The sequence below is a fragment of the Chelon labrosus genome (genome assembly GCF_963514085.1).
Source record: "Chelon labrosus genome assembly, chromosome: 9".
Taxonomy (NCBI): Eukaryota; Metazoa; Chordata; class Actinopteri; order Mugiliformes; family Mugilidae; genus Chelon; species Chelon labrosus.
Window position 1 is genome coordinate 2885015 of NC_140359.1, and position 23979 is coordinate 2908993.

Here is a 23979-nt window from a genome sequence, read left to right on the forward strand (position 1 = left end):
TGAAAAGTACAGAAGAAAAACTCATATATATATATATATATACATATAATAACTAATAAATAATATTTTACTTTAGTCAACTGTAAAAAAAAAAAAAAAAGAAAAGAAATTGCATCACTTTATAATGCATTTGATTCAAACAGGTGGCATTTGTTTTTTACACAAAAATTTGATTTAACGTGCAGTACTACAGTTTGAATAAAATAATTTTTAGATTAAAGACAGCAGCAAAAGCAGAGAAGTGTGAATATAAAAATAAATAAAATTGAATTTACAATGGTAAACAGCTCTATAGTTTCCATATTCGTTTCACATCACTCATTTTTTCCACATTTTACTGTTTATTTATTCTTTTTTTGCATACATAAATGTTTTTTTAAGTTATATATTTAAAAGTTGCAGCGCTCTTAACGTTTCAAATCCTGAGTTTGCGCATTAAAGCGTTTATGATTTTTCAAAATAAGATCCGTTTCAATTAAACTATCTACCAAAGTGATACATTTAATTCGTTTTTTGTTCTGACGTCTTAGAAAATGCATTAAGTAACGTACATGAAGACATAACATTTTTAAAGTCTGCTGCTTACTATTATTTTGCATTTTAACTTTAAAAGTCCACGAAGCGAAATTATTTTGACAGCTGCCCTCCACGCTTTTCCGGTCCGCGGTCAAAAATAACGGAAGAAGCCCTGTGTCACATCGTTTGTGGTCCGGGCTGCCTTGTCAGTCGTTCCGCTCTGAGACCTCGGGGATGCTGCCCGCTGCAGAGATGGAGTTCAGTCACAAAAACAAGAAAGTGTCGGGCAGAGTTTGAGACAAAGGGAGGAGGTTAGCTTTAGTTCCACCGGGCCGAACCGAACCCTGGATGGATCTCTTTTGACGTTAAGGTCGGAGGAAATTCAAATTAAATCGGAGAGAAAATGAAGCTGCTGAAGCCGAGCTGGGTGAGCCACAACGGTAAGCTTGTGCAGGAATCTGTTGGACCAAGTTGGGCTTTTGTTGTCGGAGGGGGGTGACTTGATAAGGAGGCATGATGGTGGTCGACACTTGTTTGACTTGTTTGTCACTCAAAGTCATGCCTTGCATAGCAAACTTAACTCCAAAACTAGACACTCGCATCCGGCGCTTTTGTTTTTAACAGTATCACTTCCCTGACTTCCAGATAAATTGATGTTTGCTAACCATAGCTACGCTAGCTTGTTAGCCCCCCTTCCCGGCTAGCTCGGATGCCCTGACGTTAGCTAACTTACCTGCCAGTTGACCCGTTTCCAAGTTGCTATCCTAAAGTGGCTTTTTGTTTGATTTATTTTACGACATTTTAGCAAATACACTTTATTTTAAAAAAAATTCTGACATCTTACGTGGAGCTAAAACGTGTCTGTAGTGGAAGTCTCCAAGCTGTCAGTTGGGAAAGTTAACCGACAGGGCAATGGCCTGAATTCCTGTTGCAGCTAACGATTATTGTTACTGAAGCATTTCCTTTTAGGATGTGTCATTTAATTTCTGAAGCCTCTTGCAAAGTTGCACGGTAACAACATACTTTAAAATGGGCGATATGTTTCCTTGTATTTTATATTGACTACCTGTTTATAACAGACGTGATTGAGTTTAAAAGCAGAGAGAGCTGAAAGAGGAATGGCTTTCAGTACTAATGCATTAACATCCTGCAAGAGTTACCTTCATATTCTTGTCTGCACATGTTTTATTTTAGCATTTAGAGCTAACACACGTAAACATACACAGAAAAAAAATAAGATGCAGTTATGTATTTGTTTGCTATTTCAATCTTTATAATAATAATAATCAAGCCACTGTACACTATAAATCTCAAGGATATCTTAATGTGACTATTAAATTAACATAGACCTTGCATTAACATCCCACCTGGGCCAGCTTTAAGTACCTGCGGTCAAACTTAGCATTGAAATGTGTCTCCCCGTTCAGCACTTGAAAAACAGTCTCAGTTTCGTGCTCTGTATGTTAGTATCTGGATGTTAGTTATTTTAGACCCTGTTCAGACCTTGCATTAACATCTGACCTGGGCAACCTAATCGCAAGTTTAAGTACCTGTGCTCACACCTATCATTTAATGCATCTGCACATAAGTCTGTAGCCATCTCACATAAGTATGTAAATAAACACAAACATCATTTGGGGCGCAGTAGAATATTTTAACAGCAGCTCTCTATAATCAATCACTACTGCAGTTTCAGAACCATTAACAATCATGTTTTTTGTGTGCGTATCATTACATGTGCGCACACGTTATGACTTAGAAGTTATTATTTGATGATTTCTCTCCTAACTTCAGTTATTTTAAAGACCTGCACAACGATCAGACTGTAAACTAGAATATTTTTAAAGGCTCTCATTACTAATGAACAGACATCACTTATGGTGCTTTTCCTTTTCAGGATTTCATTTATAGTACTGGTTTTGTGTCGGGGTTTTTTTTGTTTGTTTGTTTTGTTTTTTCCATTGAATAAGACAAAACTCCACTGATGCAAGATCCTCTGCTCAGTAGGAGGACTTTAGTGTGAGCCAGTACTCATTGTGTTTTTGATTAAAAGGCCACATTTGGAGGTGGTCTGAGATCAGATCACTCAACTGAGCACTTGGTGCGTCCTGGGTGTGTTCACACCTGTATTTTGAAGGTGGACTCTTGTGATCTGATTGGCCAGGTTGCATGTTCATCCAAGGGCTGAACGGGGCCATGAAGACAAAGATCAAATTAGCACGCAAGTTAAATTCAGATGATGTCTCAGTTCCCTTAATCTTCTGTTGTCACTGGTTGTTGTCTCTACAATTTACTGCTGCGCAAGTTCTCTGGTTTGTATGTTGTTTACAGGTTGGTAGATATGTTTACTGCTTGTATTAACTTGGTTTCTTCCTTTTTAAAGGGGACTTTTTTCTTTCCACTGTAGCCTTACTGCTTGCTCTGGGATTTTCAGCCTCCCCTAAAACATATATTATTTGGTTTTACTGAAATTTTAATTGATCTGATGCTGACGTGTTGTAAACGCTGGATGAGATGGGCTATTGGATATATTATTAGTGTGATTTCAGATGTTTTTATGTGTGTGCATCATAACTTTGGAACACACAAGTTATATTTTAATGATCTCCATCCTGACGTTAGCTAAACCAGCACAAAACTCATATTGTAACTCCAACCCTTGGAAGTTTCCATATGCACCACAATCTCTGATAATAAAGGTAAATAAAGACACCGGTGACTGAGGAAATAGTAACTTAACCACACATGGCTCTTCATAAATCAGCATGATCACATCAATAATTAATCGCATGTTGATACATTATTCAATGACAGAATCACACGTAAATTAATTCTTCTTTAGATTTATTTATTTAGTTAGTTAGTTAACGGCTACAAGGACAGAATATTTTAAAAGGCTTTCATTACTATTTCGACATCACTTACGATGCGTTTTCTATTTCTGGCAAACATTAATAATAGTGGTTGTGTGTTTTTCTTTCTGAGGCAAAACTGCTTATCTGACATCTGACCTTTAGCAAGGTCTGAACAGACCCTTGAAGTAGAAGAACTGGACTTACTACTTGAGTTAACGCCTTCAAGAAACTCTACAAATCCAGTTGCCTGTGTTTCACCTTTTTTGGATATCGGTTGTAGATCGTGAGCATGTGCTGACCTAGCTGTGGAAAATCACAAGAGTCTGGGAATTTTCCATCAGGCCAACTGCACAAAGCCTGTTTTAAAAAAAATAAATGAATAAATAAAATGGGCCAATTGTGTTGTGTTAAAACATCTCATGCACCTTTAAGAATTATGATATGTGCAATATCAGCCTGTAGATTTTTCTTCTATTAATGCGGTGTGTCCCACAGGATTTTGGAGCTTGGGTCTGTCTCGTGGAGGGAGACGCACCTCCTTATTCACGTAGTTTGTTTACTGACACAATTAACAATGGCAAGATTGTGTTTGGGCTAGTGGATACTCTTTGTTCCTTACTTATTCTTCGATGTCCATGCAGGTTTCACAGAAAAAGTGCAAAACAACGCGTCATAATACTGTTCATGTTATTTGAGACTTGTAAGACTATTTACAGTTCATTATGAGACTGTTAGTCTAAGAAATGAATGTATTAAAACATGAAAAATATCATAAAAAGTTTTCTGTTGTGTTTCACAGGCAAACCCATCTTTTCGGTGGACATCCATCCTGATGGAACTAAATTTGCCACCGGGGGGCAAGGTAAGACTAATGCTGTTTAAATCATCCAGCTCTAAACTACTGTTTTAGGTTGTTTTATTGAAATGGACATTTATCTTTTACATAGTGTCCAGTGTTTGATGTAATTTCCCTTTGCAAAAATAAATAAATAAATAAATGCTGGATTTGTTTTACAGGAGAGGATTCGGGGAAGGTGATGATCTGGAACATGGCCCCAGTCCTCAGAGAGGAGGATGAGAAGAATGAGAATATTCCCAAAATGCTTTGCCAGATGGACAATCACCTAGGTAACCAGCTGTATGAGTTTTAACTAGGACTGTCAAAGTTAATGCGCAAATTCCTATTAATGCCGTTCATTTTTTTTCATTGCATGCGTATTCGGTGTTTTGACCCTCAGCCTGACCCGTAGTTTTGGAAAACAAAGAAGTTAAAATCACTCCATCTTCCCTGCACCACTATAACACTGTATGCTAGGACCAAATACACATGTACAAGGAATCTGATTTAATAATAGACAGGCAGCAACATTAGCAAACAGCCTCCCCAGGTAGTATTTATAACCTGACTTCACAGGAGCGTGTTTTTGTCTCTGCAGCCTGCGTGAACTGCGTACGCTGGTCCAACAACGGGCTGTACCTGGCCTCAGGGGGAGACGACAAGCTGGTCATGGTGTGGAAGAGAGCCGCGTATGTACACGCACAGAAACAAACATGTTCCATAACTGATGATGCACCTGTTGTTACAGTCCATTTGTGATATATTAGACAGTACTGCTGCATTTAAGATCAATTTATAGACCATTTTAAACAACAGAAAGTGTTAGAAGTTGAAATGAAATGTTTATTTTGCCTGTTGCTTTCTCTGCAGGTTTATCGGTCCCAGCACGGTGTTTGGCTCGAGCAGTAAGCTGGCCAACGTGGAACAGTGGAGGTGTGTCACCATCCTGAGGAACCACACTGGAGGTACGACAAACACTCAAAAACACACCTACAAGTACAGTATGTGCACATACAATGTATCCTCAAGATGCACATATGGCAGACACCCTAGTATCTTGGCTACTGTATCGTAAGGATGTCTCAAACTAAGTATAAACTTGGAATCTCTAGCGTTTTCGTCTTCATAAAATAAAGACAGTTTCAAGCTTTTTTTTTTTTCATTTTATGTTTACTATTTAGCACTCTCTTTCTCTGACATTGCTACATACACTGCCAGGCTAAAAAAAAAAGTCATTACCTGGATTTAACTAAGCAAATAAGTACGAGCCTCCTATTGGATAATTACTGCATGGGTGATTATTTTTCAGCTGGCAACAAGTTATTTAACCCCAACTGATGCAATGAGTAGCTTTTCATTTCTTAAACAACCATGTTGAAAGACACATCCCGTGGTCGTGGGAAAGATGTTAGTCTGTTTGAGAAGGGTCAAATCATTGGCATGCATCAAGCAGAGAAAACGTCTAAGGAGATTGAAGAAACTACTAAAATTGGGTTAAGAACTGTCCAACGCATTATTAAAAACTGGAAGGATAGTGGAGAACCATCATCTTTGAGGAAAAAAAAATCCTGATTGATCGTGATTGGCGATCACTTTAAACATTTGGTGAAATCAAATCGAAGAAAAACAACAGTCAGCTGACTACCTGAATATACTGAATGACCAGGTTATTCCATCAATAGATTTTTTCTTCCCTGATGGCACGGGCATATTTCAAGATGACAATGTCAGGATTCATGGGGCTCAAATTGTGAAAGAGTGGTTCAGGGAGCATGAGACATCATTTTCACACATGGATTGGCCACCACAGAGTCCAGACCTTAACCCCATTGAGAATCTTTGGGATGTCCTGTAGAAGGCTTTGCACAGTGGTCAGACTCTCCCATCATCAATACAAGATCTTGGTGAAAAATGAATGCAACACTGGATGGAAATAAATCATGTGACATTGCAGAAGCTTATCAAAACACAGTTCAGACACAAAACTGGGTCCTTTTCAGAAGTAAGAAAAAAAATAATAATAATATTGACTAACAAACTCAAAATTAAGCCATCATGACAACTACAAAAGTTGGTCAATCCCCATAGACCTCCATGTTTACAGCAGAAATGGACATGTTTTCAGCCTGGTACAAAACAGTTTTGCACTCTATAGATGATTTCTCCATTCATGACAAATGTATAAGAGAATTTTTCATTTTTATTTAAAAAAAAAAAATAATAATAATCATCTGTTTAAATCCTATGAGGGCGAATAGTAGATTAATCAGAAATTCTTGACAAAACCCAGCATGGTCATGTGTGTTTGACGCAAGCAAAAGTCAGAAATCAAAACCTCGACTCAAAGGAAATAGAATTCTTTCACTAGCAGCAAGTCTCTAGACGTTGGGCAGCGGTTTGACTGCGTCTGCTTTGTTTCTAGATGTGATGGACGTGGCCTGGTCTCCTCACGACGTGTGGCTGGCCTCCTGTAGCGTCGACAACACCATCGTCATCTGGAATGCTCGCAAATTTCCAGGTAGGAGACTCAGAAACTAGCACTCAACCTCACTGTACTATCAGTGCTAAAAATTATTTTAATTTTAAGATATGAGCTCACCAAGCAGCAACATCCGGGCCCTAAAAAGACTTTTATTTCCACTGAGGGCTCGCTCCAAAAGCGAGTCCATCCCCATAGACCTCCATGTTAAAATTATGAACTTTACAGCAGAAATAAATATGTTTACAGCCTGGCACAAAAAAATGAAACATCTTGGTTTCAGCTGTATAGGAAAGATTATTAATTCCCTACATCTACAAGCTGACACCTTATTTGGTGGTTTTGCTTGAACAATGAATACATCATCACTACTCAACAAAGTTATTAAACCTTCTGTTGTAATATTATGTGATATCTGACATGCTGTTTACTACATAACTCTGCCTCTTTCGTTTTAAACACTGAAGAGCTCATTACTTGTCACTCTGTCCTTGTGTCTCTTCAGAGATGGTGACCTGTCTGCGAGGACACACCGGGCTGGTTAAAGGCCTGACTTGGGATCCGGTTGGGAAATACATTGCCTCCCAAGCCGATGACCACAGTCTCAAAGTATGGAGGACGCTGGACTGGCAGATGGAGGCCAACATCACCAAACCCTTCAACGAGGTAACATTTACACGGATAGGAGATTCAGACTTACCTGTTTACATAGATTCATCTGATCTGATATGTGTGTTCGCATGCCTCAAAACATCAATCACTTCAGGACCTTAGACAAAGTGGTTCTGTTGCTGTGAAGCATAGACTGTGAGAAAAAATGGAGAATGCATCTCCACTTCCTCCCATTGGCCTCATTGATGCTAGAATAATGAGGATATAGGTAGGGGCCATCTTGCAAGTTTGGAGCCATAGTCTGAGCAGTACTGTTTGAGAGTGGAGCCACGTTATCAGTTCAATTCAATTCAATTTTATTTATATAGCGTCAATAACAATACAAATCGTCTCAAGACGCTTTACAAAAACCCGGCCTGAAACCCCCAGAGCAAGCCTGAAGGCAGCGGTGGCAAGGAAAAACTCCCTTTTAACAGGAAGAAACCTTGAGCAGAACCCAGCAATCAATGACCTGCCCATGCGTCCTCTAGACTAGACACTGGTGTTTGCATTAAATTAATAATGCACTCTGCTTTACCTCCACCAGTTAAAAAGAAATGCGGGATAATACACTGCACAAATTAATGTGGTAGCCAACCACCGGGGGGAGCTCCAACTTCCTTGGCCCCACTTTTGAGGAGCTGTCATGGCCACCACTTTTACTGCAATTTATGCTGTGCAGTGTTAAATCCATAAATATATGACAGAAGTAGTTTTTTTTTGTACTTTATTGACACCCCTTTCCGATCAAATCTTTACATGGCTGTTATTAGATCAACTTTTCCTATTGAGCTGTTCTCTTCTCTCTTTTCTGTCTGTACCCGGCTGGCCTTAGGCAGATGTGTCCCTCCATATGAGCTGGGTTCTGCTCAAGGTTTCTTCCTGTTAAAAGGGAGTTTTTCCTTGCCACCGTCGCCTTCAGGTTTGCTCTGGGGGTTTCAAGCCGGGTTTTGTAAAGCGTCTTGAGACAATTTGTATTGTTGTTGACGCTATATAAATAAAATTTAATTGAATTGAATTGAACAAATTATCAAAGGTTTACACCACCCCTCTCCTTCTGGTCAGTTCAGTCCGTCAGTTTTATTCTAATCATCTGTCTCTGTCTCTCTCTCTCTTTCTCAGTGTGGCGGCACAACCCATGTCCTGCGTCTGTCCTGGTCTCCAGATGGTCAGTATCTGGTGTCGGCTCACGCCATGAACAACTCGGGTCCCACCGCTCAGATCGTGGAAAGAGACGGCTGGAAAACCAACATGGACTTCGTGGGCCACCGTAAAGCTGTCACTGTGGTGGTAAGGAAGTTTTACAAGTTTTACTCGCATGTCGAACCTTTTAAATAAAGAAAACTGCATATACTGACAGGCAATGTTTCTGTCTCTGTAGAAATTCAACCCAAAGATCTTTAAGAAGAAGCAGAAAAACGGCAGCTCTCCAAAACCCAGCTGTCCGTACTGCTGCTGTGCTGTGGGCAGCAAAGACCGGTCGCTCTCTGTCTGGGTCAGTTGAACCTGAATGTTTATTTATGACAGTTCAGTCACAGTAACCTTCATTCATCACATGAGCTTTATTTTTATTTTTTTATGTTTATTGTGCGTTGTGCTTCCAGTAAATCTAACTGCTTTCTGATTGTGAATGTCTGTCTCTGCCTCCTCCAGCTTACCTCTCTAAAGCGCCCTCTGGTGGTCATCCATGATCTTTTCGATAAATCGATTATGGACATTTCATGGTGAGTGGAAATGATGGAAAGCATCATACAACCAGGAGTCCATTAGTGTCTCCTTCCCTGAGCTTGTTGCTTAACATGTCTTCAGACATCTTTGCATGTACAACTTTTGGCTGCAGGGGATTTCTATGCTGTGATGCTCCTTCCACATGTCTGAATTTGAAATGTGTGCGTGGCAGGACATTGACAGGTCTGGGGATGTTGGTGTGTTCAATGGACGGCACTGTGGCCTATCTGGACTTTTCCCTGGATGAATTGGGAGACCCGCTGAGCGAGGAGGAAAAAGTAAGTTGCACATTATGCAGATCATCTGACAGCATGTGCAGGTTGTCTGAACAAATTCTGAGTTATTTAACCTGATGCAGAGAAGTTTTAATTCTGCATCATCATCCTCAAATCATCCGCTCTTCTGTATGTTGTTCTACTAATCCAACCTAAATGTTCCAGTGTTGGCTTTTACTTTAAAGAATTTAAATAGAAAAAGAGATTTGAATTTGTATATTCAGTGTGTCATTGAACTCTTAATCACTGTCTTATTCTGAGAGAACAACACTGTATTGGGTTGTTAATTTGATCAAACCTCCAGAAAGGATCAATATATAATTATTTTTATTTTTTTTAGATGATAAGTATTAACCTTGGTTTCCTAGACCTTTCTTCTTCTTTATTCAGTTCTTGTTTAGATGCCGTCCTTCCTCCTTTCACTCTATCAAGCACTCAAACTAAACCCCTTCCCTCTCTTCCTCTGACGTACAGAACAGCATCCACCAAAACATCTACGGTAAGAGTCTCGCTATAACCAGCACCGAGGCTCAGCTGTCCACCACCATCATTGAGAACCCAGAGATGCTCAAATACCAGCAGGAGCGACAGAACTCAGCCCAAGCCACCACGCTGCCAGGCAGTGCCGGGCCTGAATCCTCAGCCCCCAAACTCAACAGTTTGATGAATGGAGAGTCTTTGGAGGACATCAGGAAGGTAAATGTAACATGCAGCTAGCAGATAAATATTAACTGCTGTTGAATCCTGAATTAACAAATGGCTTTTATACTCATTATACACATTTACATACATATTATCATGTACTTATTATATACAGTGTATAAACTGTGGCTGTCAAAGTTAACCTGTACATAAATCTCTTTCTTGCAAACCAAAACAGTAATGCTGTAGAAAGCAAGTGGAATCTGAAGTGCAGTTGTAGTGAATCATTTTACCCAGTGGAGGGAAGTAATACTCTCTGTAGTGCCAAAGCTGACCAAGAAGAAGGCAAGAAAGAAACTTGGAGAAATTAATTAAGAAAATGATCACATCTGATGTAAGCCCCAAAACACCCCGTGACCTCGGTTACATCACTGAAGATGTGTCCAGGTTGCACCACAAGGTGTAAATCAGTACTAAACTGCAAATGTAGCATTGAAGCCCTGACAGATAGTTCTCTTGACAAAGAGAGGCTGTGGCTCAGTAGGTAGAGCGGATTGTCCACAAACCAGAGGGTTAGCGGTTCGATCCCCGGAATGTGCCACATGCCGAAGTGTCCTTGAGCAAGACACTGAACCCCCAGTTGCTCCCAGTGCGTGGCACTGGTGTGTGAATGTGTGTGTGCTTGTGTGAGCGAATGGGTAGATGTGTCTATGACTGTAAAGCGCTTTGAGTACCAATAGGTAGAAAAGCGCTATATAAAAGCAAGGCCATTTACCATTTACCCAAGTTATCTTATTGAACTTTCAATTTAGTTATGAACTGAGCAGCTGAGATGTTGATAAGAGCAATACAACCATTGTTAAAAAATATGTCTTTTAGGTACATTTAACACAGATATAAAAACAAAAAATAAAAAGTGCAAAATGTTTGCGTTAATGCACATTAACCGTGGAAATCATTAGATATTTCTAATATAGCTTCTAAATTTCTAAATAGTGTATCGACAGCCGTAGTAAAAAATTTCTTGAGAAAAGTTTTTCTTACCAAGAAAAGAGTTTCACATTGCATGGATTAATGTAAAATTTTGTAGATTGTATTATGGTTTTTAGGAAATAGTTGCATAGAAGAGATACAAAAAATAAAATTGCGTAACAAAAGTTAAATTACGTTAATTTAAAAAATATATCCAGATATTTTGTATACTTACCAAAAAAAAAAAACTGTCAAAGCAAACACTCTTTATAACATCTTTAGACCTTAAATTCCTTAATGAGTGCCTTCCTCTTCTTGCAGAACCTTCTGAAGAAACAGGTGGAGACGAGAACAGCAGACGGCAGAAGGCGAATCACACCGCTCTGCATCGCTCAGCTGGACACGGGGTAAGAAAACGTGAAACACACTGGTGGACGGAACTCTTAGATTCTAAAGATGGCAGCCGGAAGTTCAAAGGGAGAAGAAGAGAGAGTTTATATTATTTATATATCTATATATGAAAGGTTCTCAGTCATGCAGGGCGGGCTAAAAACAGGACAAGTGGTCTTATAGTGTTTCTTGAAGGCATTTCATTCATGTCCTCAGTTTTAAAATTTTGGTGGAGAGTTAGGGTTTAAATTGGAACTATGCAGGATCTATGGCTAGTGTCCACCTGCAACTCACATGGCTGGGGTCTCTAAGAACCACATACTCACCTGCAACTCGACTGTGGGATCTTTAAAAAACTTGATCACTCTCTCTTTCAGGGATTTCTCACCGGCACTTTTCAACAGTGTTCCCATCCTGCCCTCGGGTTCCTCAATGTCCAACCAACTCACCCCTCAGCTCAGCTCTGACTCCAGCCCAGGACAGGCTTCTTCTCTGGGGCTCAGGCCCAGTCATGACGCCATGCTCACCTCGCCTCCAGCCAACAGCACTACAAAAGGACTTGAGGACAACATTGATGGGTAAACATAAAACTTCTTTCTGTGCTTGCTCCTTCCTAACTCTCTGTTATCCTCCAGACGTGCTCCACTTCCTCTTTTATTCTTCACTTACATGGTCCCCGATCCCGTCGGATCCCCTCATTCCCTGCTTTGCTTGTGTTTCCTATGTCCTGGTTACAGTGTCAAGTCCAGTCTGCTACTCACCTCTGCCACCAAGATTGAGCCAATGAAGGCTTTAGACTCCAGATTCACTGAGAGGTCAAAGGCCACACCAGGTGTCACAGCCGCTATCTCCTCCACTGGCGGACTCACACCTCTAGACAGGTAGATGACAACAAATATGACTGGGAAGAAAAGAACTGCATAACTCGGAGTCAGACCGAAGCTCAAAAAGAAACCACATTTTGTCTTTTCTCTTTGCCCAGCAGGCCAAAGGAAAGCATCTCCACCCTGAAAGACGCAAAAACCAAAGAAGAGACGAGCAGCGACAGCGAGGACAAAATGGCCGCCATTAACAAAAACCTGGCGTTCGGTAAGAGGAAACCCGAGATGCTCATGGATGGAGGAGAGGTGGTGGAGAAGAGGAAGAAGGGACGACCCAGGAAAGACAAGATGGCCGCTCCCATCGCCCAACCTTTTACTCAGGTAGAAAGATAAACGGACGTTTCTCAACTCTGTAGAAATTCTGTCGTTAATTTGTCTTAAACCAGAAAAAAACTTAATGAAAATCAGTCATGCAAAAGCTCCTTTTATGCAGACGTCAGCAGAGAGATAGCAGTGTCTGTCCTTCTTCTTCATGTCAGATAACTCCTCCGGCAGAGAGGGAGCCCAGCAAGGTGGCAGCTCCTCCAGCTCCCGTAGCCGTTCTCAGACTACCAACGCCAAGTACACAGAAGGCCTTCAGCCTGCAGGTAGCACACCGTGGCCCCATCCAGATCTTGCATTAACATCCGTCCTAGGCCAAGGGTCCAGCTTAGAGTACAGGTGTGAACACACCCAGGACGCATTGAGGAAGCAGTGCAGAGCTGCTTGTAGGTAACTTACAAAAAGTGTCTTTATTCACTTTTATTACCAGAGATTTTTCTATCACTGCATATGGAAGCTTCCAGGTTTTGGTTATAACCTGAGCTTTGTCTCTAAAATAACTAACACCAGAGTGAAGTTAAATAAATAAATAATAACAAGTGCACTTTCAACAAGTGCACTTTCAGTAAGAGAGATCAAGACTTGACAGCTTATTCTGGAATATATGTCATGTCTCCAAGCCCTGACAGTTGTACATGGCTCCATTACAGTGGCAGGTAGAGATTCACTAGAGACCGCATCTATTACAATACTCTACAGACCAGAAAAGTTTTTTTTTTTTACATACATAGAAACTGAGATCATCTCTCGTGTGTTGGCTGGGGACGCTCGTATAGATGCATTTTAATGGCAACGTGTGATCCGACTGGCCAAGTCGGATGTTGATGCAAGGTCAGAACGGGTCCTCATATTCTGTTTGTTTGTGGTTGTCCACCTAACCCTCATCCCTGTCGAGTGAATTTAGTTCAGCCAGTTTCTAAATGGGATATGTGTGTAGGCGAGCATGGAGCCGTCCGTGTTCCTGGAGGTGGAGAACGACGTGACGATTGTTGCGGGTTCGAAGCTCAGCCAGCTGCGATGCTCCAGAGACGGGCGAGACTGGAACACACTACTGCCCAGCTCAGTGCTCACTGCTGCAGGGAGCAGGTAGGAAGCACTGCTAGGACGTTTCCAGTTTTTAATTTACCGACATAGATTCTTTCATGACCTTGAAATGACGGGGCAGGAAAATGTGGGAATTCTATGTTAATTACGTAAGGATATTGGATTAAACAGTCTGTCGGTTTCATCTAACCTGGTAAACACGACATGTCATCGGGCTGCACTTACCAAAGAGCAAATAATAGAATTAACAAAATGGAGCAGGGAGAGAATGCTACTAAAAAGTCATATGACCTCAAAAGATTGTAACGTCAGTCAGCTCTGTAAGAACAGAGCGGTACATGTGGAAATGTTTTCATGTGCAGCAGTTTTAACATTACCATTTACACATTTTCAAACCTGGAAAACAAACTACTTTTGTGGAGACGTGACAGATTGGAGAAAGGCAGTAAAAAGATTTGCTTTTTTAAGACTTTAAATACATTATGCAATGATTCAAAACTCAGTTTCAGTCTTGCTAAACTTCTTTTTCCGATCAGATTTCAAGCTGTTAAAACCAGTTTGTTTCAGTTTCACATTATAACCTGATCTTAATCACATACACAAATCCAGAGAGGTTCAAATAATCTCGACAGCGGCCACTTAACAACTTCATCAATTGTCCTGCGGTAACACAGAGAAGGAGAGAGACTGCAGATCTATTAAATCTATTAAATGCTATTGATGATGCTGATTTATATAGGCTATACATATCTGCAGCACTCTGTTTATGTTCATTTCAGTTGTGTTGACTAGTTGACGTCGACTCGACTTTCACCACATATTAGTCAACTTTAAAAAATCTGAAGTCGTTTAACCCCTAATACATATGTTACAGATATTTATTCGCCGCATCCCACTTCCTACAGATATCTCAGCAGCTACATTTCCTGATCAAGATATTTATTCCCCCAATCCAATACTGATCTTTTAGTAATGAGATTCCCAAAGGCTTTCCTCCCATTTTCTTCGACTGGATTCAGTCCAGTATAGAGCCGTCAAAGTTAATGTAGTGTGGAGAGGGTAGCTCGTACCTTGGCTCCAGAAAACCTGTGTTCTCTACTCACCATAAACTCCCAAACCCTCTCTGGAATAATCACCAGGAAACTTTTCTCTTCTTTTAAACCAAAAAGAGAGTAGAGTTTATGTCCTCTCTGTATTTTAGGACAAATTAGCTCCATCTAGTCAGGAGCATATCAAAGATCAGGTGCTTCTTTGCTCAGGAAGGTGGTGTATACTTAACCGTTATATTCACTGTGTTCAAAATTGATCGACTAGAAAGAATTAAGAAGTGACATAACCCCCCCCCCCCAAAAAAAAACGTTTAAGTAAATGAATCTCAAATTCACTTTCTCCTATTCTGCCTCTCGCTCAGTGACATCCTCGCCGTTGCCTGTGAGGACCGGATGTTGTCTGTGTTCTCTTCCTGTGGACGGCGCCTCCTCCCGGCCATCCAGCTGGCCACGCCCGTGTCGGCCTTGCACTGCTCCGCCCACTTCGTCATGGTTCTGACCTCTGGAGCAACGCTGTCCGTCTGGTCAGTACTCTTTAAGTTTTAAGATGTGGTTGATTCATTGCTTTTGTGTTTGACCGTGAAAACATTATTTTTTACATTGAATTGCTTCCAAGTTTAGACATATTTTTACATTCATTATGCCATTGTTTGATATAAAAATCACGAAGGTGTTGTTTGTCTGTGTGCAGGGACGTACACAAACAGAAGGCTCTGGTGAAGAACGAGTCCCTGCTGACCATTTTTTCTGGTGAGACACAGCAGCATGTGATGAAACAGTAATAACCTGCCTTCTTTCCAGCATGTAATAAGTGTGGAGATGGAGTCGGTTAAAACTATCTCTCACTTAACATAACCGTTAAAGGTTTTCTGTTAAGTGTGAGCTAAGTCATCCTCACAGCTTAATGGCACCGTGAAATTTAAATCTGTGCTGTTCATTTACAGTGTTGGGAATTATAGACGAAAAATTTAAAAACTCCACTTTCAGACTGGTTAAAACCCTGCTGATTATGTGTGAAGGTTCTGTCATCCAGATCAAGGTACATCCAAAAAACAATGCTGAAAAAAAGGACAGTTGGGGTTTAAATATGAACATGTGTGGGTCTTGTCCATCTGAAACTCACATGGCAAGAGTCTGATAATGACCAGATGTAGTTAGGACATTTTTTAAGACTGTGTTCTGTGTTCTCCCCCCCGTTTAGTCAACAGCCTTTAGTCATATGAGTTTCAGATTGACGCCACCCACAGATGTTCATATTTAATCCCAACCCCCCACCATTTGAGAACTGCTATGCTTTTACATATGCTCTTCTGATCATTGAACCTCCTGAAAGAGAGCCCTGAAGCAAACATCAACTGACAGTGGTGTGTTTCGAAGGCTAACAAAGCTTTTCCAAAACTATGCTTAATGTTTAGTAGTGTCAGTGAGTCTTAGGGCCTTGACTCACCAAGCTGACGTTCTTCCATTTTCTGGCGTTGGGACATCGGCACCTAGTTTTTCTGGTGTGTCCTTCACCGTTGGCAGTAATCTGACCCATCGTCAGTTTTTGATCTGATTCAGCATGTCGTGAGTGGAAAGAATCACGCAGTGAAATGAATCACGCAGTGGAATGAATCACAGAGGTTACTCTCATTAGCCTCCCAGCTAATAGCAGCTCTTCCTGTTTGCCCTTTTGAACAATAAATACCAACTCCTGCCATTGTCTGGTACCAGCTATGTCCTTTCATGGATGTACTAACTTTCCATTGGCTGAAGTCTTTGTGGCATATTGAAGTGCAACTTTTTGGTCCAGACTCGGGTGACAAGAGGCAGCGTCACAGGCAACCTTCAGTGCTGGTGGTTTTTTGATATTGGTTTGGTGTGTCCAAGCCTTTAGTTTGATGCCGTCAGTGCATCAAATTTCATCGACACTAAAATTAATTTTTCTAAAAACTGAAAGGAAGTATGTTAGGGCTTTGACTTTTGCCCAAAAATCATATTCGAAGTTCGTTTGTTTATTAATATTAAAATTCGAATATATTCGAATATTTATTAATTATATTTTGACCATTAAATGTCTTCAGTAAGATTGATATTGGTATCAAACTTAAGTTCTATATGTTCTGTCCACCAGAGGGCAGTGTATCAGTCAATGTTAATAGACTACATGCACGAAAGGCTGAGTATTTATGCCTGTTAAAATTTTTATTATTAAGCAAACAAGATATGCAGTGTCGGAATGAAGATGTAACGAGCAGAATATAACAGAAGATGCTGTTACGACACAGTTAACGCTCCATCGGAAATACACAAGTTTACAGGAACCTAGCATGCTAACGTTACCTACAGGAGCCCAGATGACCAACAATAGCCTTGCTAATGAGCGCGCGATTTTACTTCACCAGGCGTGAAAAAAAAAAACTCGGAATCTGAATAGAAAACAACGTTTACAAGCAAACACATTTACAAAAAAAATAATTCCCATACAGGTTCGAATATTAAGAGATCCCTAAAATTCGTTCAATTTTTAAAATAATCGAATTCTATTCGAATAACGAAGTTCGGAGTCAAAGCCCTAAAGTATGTGTACATTAAAGCATGAAGTCACGTAATTATTTGGTCTCAAAGTAGCAAAAACACAAATTTCACTCAGCTGTCAGTCTACATAGATGACACTGGGACTCAGTGGTCTCCAGCCCTGGCATCATGGACCAATTTCAAGCAAGACAATTGTGTATTCCTATGAAACATATATTTTTTTTAATTCCTGCACTGTGAGACTCATAAAAAATGTGGTGCAGGATCAGTGGGAGGCCCAAGCTTGCTTCCCTACAATGAGACGATCTCATCTGGAGGTGATGGGTGACCATGACTCCCAAAGTGTGTTCTTTATGTCCAGTGTGCTCAGTATTTTCATTTTGCTGTCACTCCAACCTAACTGGGTTTAGCTTGACGGTTAGCTTTATCTACAATTCATGAAAATGGGTATATAAAGTGACGAGTAGATGATCAGTTAAATAACACATTAAAAAAAGTTTCTATTCTTTCAGTTCCACTGCTTGTTGGTTCGTTTTCTACACCGGCACTGCTTCACGGAGCAGTTGTTAGTGGCAACTGTTAATCATCATGACGCCACATCCTGTCTTTATCACATCAGATAACTGACCAAAATGAAACTTCTCAGAAATATAGACGGTAGATTATTTTAGGAAGTTGTGTTAAAGGGGAACTACCGTTTTTTACAGCCTGGACCTTATTTCTGACATATAATACGATTGTTTACTCACTCATATAACTTTGGTGCAATTTTTAGTCCTTCGAAAGATATTTAGGTCCAGCGGAGCGCTGTGTATATCCATATAGTGGGAGTGACTGGGGCACCGAAACGCAGCCTCTAAGTAACACATTATCTGCCGCGAAACTTGTTCATTTCACCAATATTTTGTTATGATACGCTAGTGCTATTCCCCGTCCAGAGTTAGCTGTTCTTTGGCCAACTGTTCGTCTCTCTGCCTCCGCATCCTCCTTTCAACGAGCTCCTTAGCCGTATACTCTGGCTCAAAACGGTAAGTACGTCCATCATAAACAAAGTCGTTGTCCACAATCTCAGAATCGGAAAAATACTCAGCCATGTTGCAAAAAAATTAGCAGTAGCAAATTACAGGAAAATAAGCCGCGTGGGGTGCGCATGGCGCTCAGAGATGACATCATCCAGGTCAGAGGTTAGTAGGTCAATCTACAGACCCCGGATGATGATAACAGGTAACTCTGGACTAAACGGGGAATAGCACTAGGGTATCATAACAAAATATTTGTGAAATGAACAAGTTTCCCGGCAGATGTGTTATTTAGAGGCTGTGTTTTGGTGCCACGATCACTCCCACTATATGGATATATTTTTAAAGAGAAAATCCAGAAAATCACATTGTATTATTTTTAAATAATTAATTTGTATTTTATTGCATGAAATAAGTATTTGATCACCTATCAACCAGCAAGGATTCTGGCTCTCACAGACCTGTTAGTTGGTCTTTGAGAAGCCCTCCTATCCTCCACTCGTTACCTAATACAGGTAATTGATTATTTAAAAATCATAAATTATGTGATTTTCTGGATTTTTTAATTTTTTTGTTAAGATTTTGTCTCTCACAGTTGAAGTGTACCTACGATGAAAATTACAGATCTCTCCATTCTTTATAAGGGGGAAAACTTGCAAAATCTGCGGTGTATCAAATACTTATTTTCCCCACTGTATGCCAGAAATAAGGTCCAGGTTGTAAAAAAACGATAGTTCCCCTTTAACTACCTAAAATGACAGAAACCATCTTTGAAAAAGAATATCCACTAACAGCCAGTCACCAGGGGGAGCGCCTCATGGTTTTGCTTCACTTTTGAGGACCTGTCTTGGTGTCCACTTTTCTATCCAGTCATGGATGTGGGTTGGACCTTTGTCAATCATTTCTCCATAACAACGTTTTGTGTGTCTGTAGGTGCTGAAACCACGGTGTCTCAGTCTCTGCTGACTCAGCAGGGAGTTCCAGTAATTGGACTGTCCAATGGAAAGTCTTACTGCTTCAGCTCCTCACTGGAGACTTGGTGAGAGACATACTGTCCCACTGATTAATCATTCTACAATAAATGTGTACAAACGTCTTCATGAGTAATCCCTTGTCTCTGCAGGACTCTGATAGCAGATAAAGGTGACTCTCTGGTCCAGTGTGCTGACTTCAGGAGCTGCTTACCTACCTACGATGCGCCTGTGTCCTCAGGGCCGCTGGCCGTCATGCAGGGTCGCAACCTCAAGTACGATTTTAATAGCTGGCCCTCCCCGCCTTGCCTTTTGTGAAGTGTAATAAACAGGTAATGAAAAAATCTTCTGTCTTAACTGCAGTGCTGGTCGGCTAGCGTCGCGCCTCTCCTCCACCCCTCACCACCTGCAGCAGAGCATGACGCTGGCCTTCCTGGAGAATCAGCTGGCTTCTGCTCTGACACTGCAGTCAGCACAGGAGTATCGCCACTGGCTCCTCATCTACGCCCGTTTCCTCGTCAACGAAGGTAGTAAACCATCCACGGCAAACAATTTTACACTTTCACCAGTCTAATGAGAGGCAAAAACAGCTTGGAGATAGTTTTGGTCCCAGGTCTGACAGAGTGGCCCAGGATTGTGCACATTTACAGGTGCGCACTTTGGAGCTTTGGCCATCAAACACAATTTCATTGGCTCAGATATTTAGCACCAGTATCTGAGAGTGTGACGACTGCTACATCCACAGATGGAGATATTATTAGAGCGGCCTCACACAGTATTATATTTAATGAAACTACACAGACTAAGTGCATCTTTAAGTTGTCTGACAGTTGTGTTCTGTGTGGTTTTCCTCTCTAGGCTCAGAGTATCGTCTCAGAGAACTATGTAAGGAGCTGCTGGGTCCCGTCCACAAATCGGCAACTACATCCTGGGAGCCCACCACTCTGGTACGACAACAACACCCTGCTGTCTGCTTCTTGGATTTGGCTCATCTGCTCCTCCTGTAGAGTGTCTCTACTGCTGCCTGTTAAAAATGCTGCCTGTCAGAGCCATTTAGTGGTAAACTAATTCAACTCCACAGCACTCAGATGACGCGCGTCTACGTCACTGTTACTCTTCGGTTCATCAGCATGAAACCCAACCTGAATTATTTGATTGGCCCAGCAGATCTTTGCCGGATCCTAATCAGTTCTCAGCAAAGAGTTGCAGCACAGAAGAATTATCTGTGTGGAATTTGGTCTGGCTCCAGGCTAATGGTTCATGTAAAATTCAGGGCCTGTATTCTAAGAATTTCCCATCAAAGTTAAGAGTAGCTCCTAGTAAAGATAAAAGGTATTCCTAAAGAATCTTAGCTCTTAAGAGAGCTCCTAAGGTGAGATCTGTTAAGAGCAGGGAGGAGGCTTAGGAGGCTTAGGAGTTTCTTAAGCAGAGGAGAAAATGCCTGAAAAAAGAGGCAGGAGAGATATTCTCCAAACACTGAATGACAATCAAGCTTGTTACAATCGCAATATCAGCGGAAATGATAGTCATCACAACACTGGGGTATTTAGCAACAGGAAAAATGCAAAAATGCAGCAGTGATGACTTGGGGCCAAATCTACGTCTCAAAACACTTTTATTCTCATTGACCAGTTCAGTCAGAAGCAGTCCTCTGTCCAGTTGGGTTTCCTACTTCATGTCTTCACCATTGCCGTTCAGTTCGTGGAAGATTTGAACACTAACCAACACTGCTTCTTCTAGGCCGGTTAGCAATCACAGAAATTGATGAAAGCTGAGCCATTTTACCCTCGTTAATACCAAACGGATGAAGGGCAAAAATGACCAGCATGGTAAATGAATGGAAGCAAATAAATAGAACTATCAGCATGTGAATACTGTGGTAGTGGGAGTTTTCACACATTTTGTAGGATCATTTTTAAAGTATAGCTTACTACTTATTTTATTTTTATGTAAAATATTATTTATAATTCCACAGTCTTCATAAAGAGTAGATTCTGTTATTAAGTCTATTGATTTGACGTCTATTCTAGGCCAATTATCACCAAAACTGTATTTTTATCTAGTTTTAGGATCAACCAGTCATACCTCTTGAAATGATGACCCATACCTAGCAACGGGGTCAGCCACACCTCCTCACTAAGATAAGAGTTTCTGTCCATTCCTTGCTCAGAGCTCTCTGAGAATGTTCTGCAATCACTCCTAAGCTAAGACTCCTAGCTAGGAACTTTTAGGCTGAGTTAGGAGCTCTCTGATAGGATTCTCAGAATCTTTAGGAATACAGGCCCAGGTTTCTAGAAAGCTGATGAGAGCTCAAGCTTTTTCTCCCATGATATTTGCCGTTCTGTGCTACTCCTGATTTCCCTGAATCTCTACAACAGACATAGAGAGGTCAAATTTAGCAAGAGCAATAAAGACACAATGGACACACACACCAGGTTAAATTAAACCTGAATTCTCCTTTAATTAGAGAAGCTGTTGGAGTTGATAGAGGCCTCGTTCAGACCTTGCATTAACATACTTTAAGCTGGACACTTGTGATCGGATTGTGCAGGACAGATGTTAATGTAAGGTCTGAACGGGGCCACAAATACTCATTCCACTGGTGTCACTCAGACCTATCAGTTTTATTTCTTTGCAGATGAATCTAATAGCTAAAGAGTTAGCCGGAGTAAGGCATTAACTGTGTGTTCTGTGTGTTCAGGGTCTACGTAAGCGGGAGCTGCTGCGCGAGGTTTTACCTGTCATCGGAGAAAACCTGCGATTCCAGAGACTCTTCACCGAATACCAGGATCAGCTGGAGCTGCTGCGCAACAAATAACACACACTTGTACAACATACACAGACTGACATGAAATCGCACTCGGACTGAAACCAGCTCCCTTCTCGTTTGGGTACACCGGCTGCTTTCATGAACTTCTTTTGTAGGACATTACCAGGCAGCCCACAGATTATCAGCGGTCGCCGTCTGAGGAGAAGATTCTTTTGTTTCCCCAGATTTCAGTTTGAACTGCCCCCTTTTGTGTCTTATTTTCTGACCTATGCACCTCCTGTCCTCCTAATCATGAATTTAAAAACATGAAGCCCACAGCAGATGGTGATGGGACGGTGAACTGTCATCAGCAGATTGTTCTAAAGACGGTTTCCCTCCTCAGAGTGAAATCACAGGGTTGAGACGCTCCTAAAATATGAATCAGAATGGATGTGAAGTAGCAAAATGTGTGTTCCAAAGCGAGGCCTTTAAGTGCAGAAAATAAAGAGTGTCCAGGTGTCGACAGGGTTTTTGAACGTTGAAGACGATATGTGAATCCACCGGTGGGTTTCTTTTAAGTCGTCTTTGAAATCGGCAAAATGTGAAAGATGACTACACCGCAATACAGCACGGGCTTCTGGAAAAGAAGTCAGAACGGATGGAAAATGGTTCGTTTTTTTTGCAGATTCGAACCCACAAAGATGCTCACGTGTCAAACCTTAAAGACGCTCAGTTCGTGCGACGTGTTCGTGCGCAGCCTGAATCACAGCAGCCTGGATTTCTGCAGCTTGGACTGAAGCATCTACCGTCAACAAAATGTGCTTCTCACTCCTGCAATTCCTGCGCAATGGCTCGAGGTTCACTCTTGTTTCTGTTAGATTTTAGAAAGTCATCCTTCTGCATGTTGACGTAGAAACGGCCGTTTTTCTGAATCACTGTTCACGAAAAACAACTCATCTCCTCGCTGAATAATAAGTAGAAGTCACCGTTCTTCTCCGGCGGTGCAGAAATCCCCTGTAGATGTGCAGCATGTGTGTGATAAAGACTTCAAACGTAACTTCTGAACTTCAAACATGCTCAAAAAGTCACATTCTCCTGTGTAAATGTCACTGTTCTCAGGCAGCTCTTTACCCTTCTTCAAGTGTTCAAGCAGCAAAACTGTTTGAAAATAAGACAAATCTCTCACATCGGAGCATCTGGTGCGACTTTTCTACTCTAACAAAGCTGGCTCTGGATTTGTCAGAAAACTGTTGATTATTATTATTATTATTATTATTATTATTATTATTATTGAAATCATGAGTGTGTATGTTTTGAGTTATCACCAGAATCTGAAACGGAGCCCTGGCTTCGTGATGTTTTTGTCATGAGGGAGGACGGAGAGCTGCGTTTTGTTTGACATTTGAGTCATGTGTCAAAGGTTGCGGCATCAGTGTCAGTGCACTCCCCTGCCAGTCAACGCACTCCTCTGCCAGCTCAGCGTGTCGGCTTGTTTACTGCTGGATTTCACCACATTTCTTTCCTCCCTTCCTTTCTGTCAGTCATTTTTAAATGTTTGTACAATTTTTTTTTTTTCTCTTTCCTGTGAGGAAACGAAATTGAGACGACCTATTTCTTTGGAAGAAAAAGTAAAAATGAACAAATGAAGAAGCTGTTATTTCCTCTCCTTTCATCACGGTGTGGGTGTGTGTTAAGAGATACAAGGTGATGGTAAGATGTCTCGTTTAGAAAGAATTACACCTACACGGGTGACGCATAAGGAGAACATGACACGAGGTTTAGAAGCATTCATTCAAGTTTTGGAAGTCAGACGAAGGCATTATCTTTGAATTGCTTTAATTGCTTTGTTTCGCAAGAAACCTGAGGTAGTATACAGTCAATGGGTTGTACAAGCCGCTGAAATTGTGATAGATGTCGCTTACATGAGTGGAGCAACTTCCTGAGGAGGGCTGAGCTGATCAGTCCTCACAGGCGTGTTCTGTGCAGGTTTACATCCTTCATTTCTTTCAAACGGGGGATCAGAGGTTGAAGAAACTGGATGGCGTTTCCTCTGAGTTCAGACTGAGCCAACGTTTCTGAACA

The 23979-nt window shown here is 41.1% G+C and overlaps 1 protein-coding gene across 1 annotated transcript; it reads left to right on the plus strand.

The window, feature by feature from the left end:
• The first annotated feature begins 749 nt into the window (after positions 1–749).
• Positions 750–23948, plus strand: hira (histone cell cycle regulator a). The gene is made up of 25 exons (XM_084552004.1): positions 750–956; positions 4171–4233; positions 4389–4499; positions 4808–4898; positions 5080–5174; positions 6632–6727; positions 7194–7354; positions 8462–8629; positions 8721–8834; positions 8993–9063; positions 9240–9345; positions 9817–10038; positions 11278–11363; positions 11724–11924; positions 12084–12227; positions 12329–12548; positions 12707–12814; positions 13486–13634; positions 15004–15165; positions 15333–15391; positions 19111–19216; positions 19301–19423; positions 19512–19675; positions 20007–20095; positions 21850–23948. Exons 1-25 carry the CDS (start codon positions 920–922, stop codon positions 21964–21966), a joined length of 3063 nt encoding a protein of 1020 aa, XP_084408130.1. The 5' UTR covers positions 750–919; the 3' UTR covers positions 21967–23948.
• Positions 23949–23979: the final 31 nt, after the last annotated feature.

Coding starts and splice junctions, on each gene's coding strand:
- hira (XM_084552004.1), top strand. CDS start 920: ATGAAGCTGCTGAAGCCGAGCTGGGTGAGCCACAACG. Junction 4,899..5,079: donor ATGGTGTGGAAGAGAGCCGC/GTATGTACACGC, acceptor CTTTCTCTGCAG/GTTTATCGGTCCCAGCACGG. Junction 6,728..7,193: donor GAATGCTCGCAAATTTCCAG/GTAGGAGACTCA, acceptor GTGTCTCTTCAG/AGATGGTGACCTGTCTGCGA.